General features: G+C 32.6%; 1 protein-coding gene across 4 annotated transcripts in view; it reads left to right on the forward strand.

Annotated features, from left to right (window-relative positions):
- Positions 1–4,608, forward strand: part of LOC106478408 (eukaryotic translation initiation factor 4E-binding protein Mextli-like) — a 49,112-nt gene that overhangs the window by 40,499 nt on the left and 4,005 nt on the right. For all 4 annotated transcript variants that reach the window (XM_022382006.1, XM_022382007.1, XM_022382009.1 and 1 more), the window contains exon 16: positions 1,808–2,050. In XM_022382006.1, the coding sequence (XP_022237714.1) occupies positions 1,808–2,050 (243 nt within the window). The remainder of the gene's footprint in view (positions 1–1,807; positions 2,051–4,608) is intronic.

Here is a 4,608-nt window from a genome sequence, read left to right on the forward strand (position 1 = left end):
AAATATAAAATTGAGTATAGAATTTTTTCTGTTTTGTATTTTGTGGTTATTTTTGATTCAGATCCCTGTCTAACATCCTGTTTCATTTGTGAAAATTTTGAACAGTTAACCCTATGTGCACAGGTGGGGATCATAGTGTGCAGAGGTGCCATTCAACATGGTATTATGGATTTAATGTTAGAGTTATCAGCTTTTTATGTTATTAGAGAAAATACCAGGTTAGGTTAAATAAATATATATGTAAATAAAAGAATACTGAAGAAACTGTAGATGTGTCTTTAGAAGGTTTTAGAGGTTTTGCAACTTGAAACAATACAATGAACAGAAGTTTTTTCACTTTGTGCATTGACTTGTCAGTGTATATCACACTGATTTTTGTCATTTCACAGACATATATATATATATATATATATAATTTTTTTTTTACAAAACTTTTTTAATACTTTTGAGTTTTTATATACAACAGACTTTTACTTTTATTAATATCTTATCACATTTGGAATTATAATCAACATTACTACCCCAATAAGTGGTCAATCCAATAGACCAATCCTATGCACATTCAGTTAATAGAGAAGTATGATATAGCATTACGTGTGTGTGATTATTCTCATTTTGACTTCTGGTCATACTAATTATTTATGTTTTTGTTTCATAAAACATTTAACAGCAAATCTTAATTTCATTAGTGGAGATTAAGAAAATAAAACTGATTAATGGTGACAAGATCTTATACTTCCTTGAGCTCTGTAGTAATCATGTGATTCTTAACATAAATTTGATGAACCTATAACAGCTCATGGAGTACTGGAGAAATAATGTCTTTTGATTCCAAATTATCATATTAAAACCAGTATAGTGAGTGTTTTTGGTATTAAAATAACACATCTAGTAGTCTTAGATAAATTTATCAAAATGATTGTTGTGGCAGTGTAAAAAATATGAGTGATTTTGAGACATAGAACTATGAAGTTCTTAAATTTGTAGTTTAATTTTACCTGACACTTTTTTGATATATTTATTTTACTCGTATGTTTTAGCATTTCTGATAACTTTTGTAAACATATTTTGTGAATAACTGGTTTTATATTTATGACAACATAAACTAAGCAGAATTTAAATAATTATCACTTCTGAGGTTTCAACAGAGTACTTCCATGCTTTAATCAAGAGTGAAAATTGCATCAACTGCCCAATTTACATTCATGTTTAACCCAGATATGTAGATGGTGATTAACTTGTACATTTTTACATACAAGTATTTATTTTTCCATTTCTCTGTGAACCTTACATTTTATGCAGCTGACAACTGGCAGAAAACATGGCATTGCTGGTAGATATTTAATCCCAACACCAACACTAGCATAAAGTATAAATGTTTAGTTTTTCATTAATTATATTTCTCATAATGCACTGCATTTATGTGTGCAATTCTTGTACAACACTATGTGTGTAAAGATTTGTTGGTCTAGATTGTAGAAGTTTGATCCAGAGTTAACCACTTCAATCACTATTTTTGTTTACTACCAACCACTCTTTGTATCATGATATGAGGTGAAATATGACAAACTCTTGTAACTGCTGCTACATTGAAATAAGTCTGCCATTATGGAGGTTTAAAAATAAGCTAATTTTTTCAGTGATTATTAATGTTAACTGAAAGATTTATTTAGCTTCTATATATGACTGTTTTTGTGTTGTCAGTCTTTGAAGAGAGAGAATTTTTACATAATGTAGTCTTATTTTAGAAGGAGAGTAGAGGAGCTTCTCATTTTACTCTAATGAAAATTTGTCTATTCATTCTAAGGCTGAATCCACTGCAACCATCAATGCTCTAAGTGCAAAAGCAAGGAGAACAAAATTTGCAAGAATGTCCAGTACTAATGCTGTTGAAGAATTCAATGAGGAGCCTACATCTACAGTAAGCAGTGTGTCAGGAATCTGTTATAGTCGGGACTTTCTCTTGGACTGTGCTTTGTCTCCTCACAGTTCTGCTATACCTCTGGACCTAGCATGGATTGCAAAAGAAGCACCTAGTATCATTCGGCAGGTATGAGTTATCTTACACTGTGGAACAATAGTCAGAAAATTTTGAGCTTAATATACTAGGATTGTCTCATTTCATTATCATTTGGTGATAAAGTATTCAGTAAAAACTAATTTCTAGCCTAAACTTGGACCGTGGTAGTTGGCACAAACCCTCATTTTATCGTCAGAATTTGGACCATGATAGTTTACACAAATCCTAGTTTCTAGTCTAAACTTGAAACTTGAGCAGTTGACAGAAACTCGTTACCATAGCCTAATTGGGTACTTGTGTAGTTGACACAAACCCTAGTTTCTACCCAAGATTTGACAACTTTAACATGTATAAAATTACGTTTGGGGACAACATGGGACCTATTGGTCCATATTGGCTGTTCCATCCTCTAAACTAAATTAAAATTATTAACAACAAAAAATCTTAAAGCCACCCCTTATCATTCATATACTTATAAAGCTTTTTCTTAAACCCACTTAAATTTATTGCCTCTACAACATCCGAAGGCAATCCATTCCAAAGGTCAACTACCTTGTTAGAAAAATGAAACTGTCTTAGCTGAAGATGACTCCTACCTTGCCAAAATTTATACTTGTATCACCTAGTCTTGCTATTCTCTCTGTTAGATATGAAAAAAGATGATGCAATCAACGCTATCAGTTCCCTTTACAACCTTAAACATCTCAATCAGATTCCCCCTAACTCTTCTTTTTTCAAGAGAAAACAGTTTGAGAGATTTCAACCTTTCCTCATATGACAACCCCTTCATCCCAGGCACCACTCTAGTAACCCTTCTCTGAACCCTTTCCAACAATTCAATGACTTTCCTAAGGTAAGGAGCCCAAAACTGAACACAATATTCCAAATGTGGCCTAATCAGTGACCTGTACAATGAAATTATAACCTCTTTAGACTTGTATTCAGTATTTCTGTAGATGCAATCTAAAATCCTATTTGCCTTACCACTAGCAACAGCACACTGCTTGGATGACTTTAAAGACTGATCGAATATTACACCAGGATTCCTTTCCTTCATAATAATGTTAAGGTTTTTCGGGTCTCTGCTAGTTATAATTAAAACACATTTGCCATTTACTTGTCCAACTCACTAAATGATCTAAATCCTTTTGTAAATTAGCAGCATCCTCTTCACACCTTCAACACCTTAATATCATCTGCAAATTTAAGTAATTTATTGATCCTTCTTTCAACTATGTCATTGATGTAAATCAAAAGAGCAAAGGTTCTAAGACTGAGCCCTGAGCTACCCCACTTGTGTCATTAATCCAGTTTAACTGAACTCCATTTGTAACAACCCTTTGCTCTCTTCCATCCAGCCACTCTTCTATCCAATTTGCTAACTTATCTCCCACACCTATAGAGATAATTTTTTTACAAGCCTTTTATGTGGCACCTTATCGAATGCTTTCTGAAAATCCAGATACACCTAATCTATACCCTTACTCTCATCTACATAAGCAGTAACCTTTTCAAAGAATGTCAAAAGATTTGTAAGACAAGATTTTCCCCTTAGTGAAACTGTGTTGACTATTCAATAAATTTCTAAATTTTGTTAAATAACTTTGTAAAGCATCTTCTAACAGACTTTCCAAGACTTTTCCCACAACTGATGTGAGATAAATGGGTCTATAATTACTGGGACAGTTTTTATCACCTCCCTTGAAAAGAGGAGTTACATCATCTAACTTCCAATTCTCTGGTACCTGCCCACTATTCAAGGACTGACAAAAAATAGTAGTAAGTGGCTCAAATATCCAATCTTTAACCTCCTTCAAAACTCTTGGGGAAATGTTATCTGGCCCAGGAGCCTTATCGTTTTTTAAACTTCCCAATTTTTTTCTTAACCAACTCCGAATTATTGCAGTAATCTTGTTTGATCTCATTTCCATTTATCAACTGTTCAAGATGTGGAATACTGCTTAAATCTTCATTAGTAAAAACTGAATAAAAAGCACAATTTAATAACTCAGCCATTCTCACAATCTTCAGATACAAGCCTTCCTTTGTCATCCCTCAGGCGTCCTATCCCCATCCTAACATTTTGTTTACCCTTAATGTATTTAAAGAAATTATTACTGTTATTTTTTACATTTTCAGCCAATCTTTTCTCATACATCCTTTTTGATGTCCTAATTTTTAATGTCCTTCCTTTATCATCCCTCAAGGGTCCGTCCTAACATTTTGTTTCCCCTTAATGTGTATAAAGAAATCCTTACTGTTAATTTTTACATTTTCAGCCAACCTTTTTGATGTCCTAATTTCCTGTTTCACCAACTTTCTTGATCTTCTAAATCTCCTGTCATACCGGTCAATTTAAATTTCTTAAATTTATTATGCTTTTCTTTAATTTTATCTCCTTGTGAGCCAACCTGGTTTTTTACTTTTATCTACCCTTTTCTTTCTATAAGGAATAGGTTTACCTTGAATATTAAAAAAATTATATTTAAAAATTTTCCACATCTGATTAGTGTCTCCAAGTAACTCAGCTGCCCAATTCACAACAGATAATTCTTGTCCCATCCCTTCAAAATTGTTTTTTGAAATTT

The sequence above is a fragment of the Limulus polyphemus genome, unplaced genomic scaffold, assembly GCF_000517525.1.
Source record: "Limulus polyphemus unplaced genomic scaffold, Limulus_polyphemus-2.1.2 Scaffold209, whole genome shotgun sequence".
Lineage (NCBI taxonomy): Eukaryota > Metazoa > Arthropoda > Merostomata > Xiphosura > Limulidae > Limulus > Limulus polyphemus.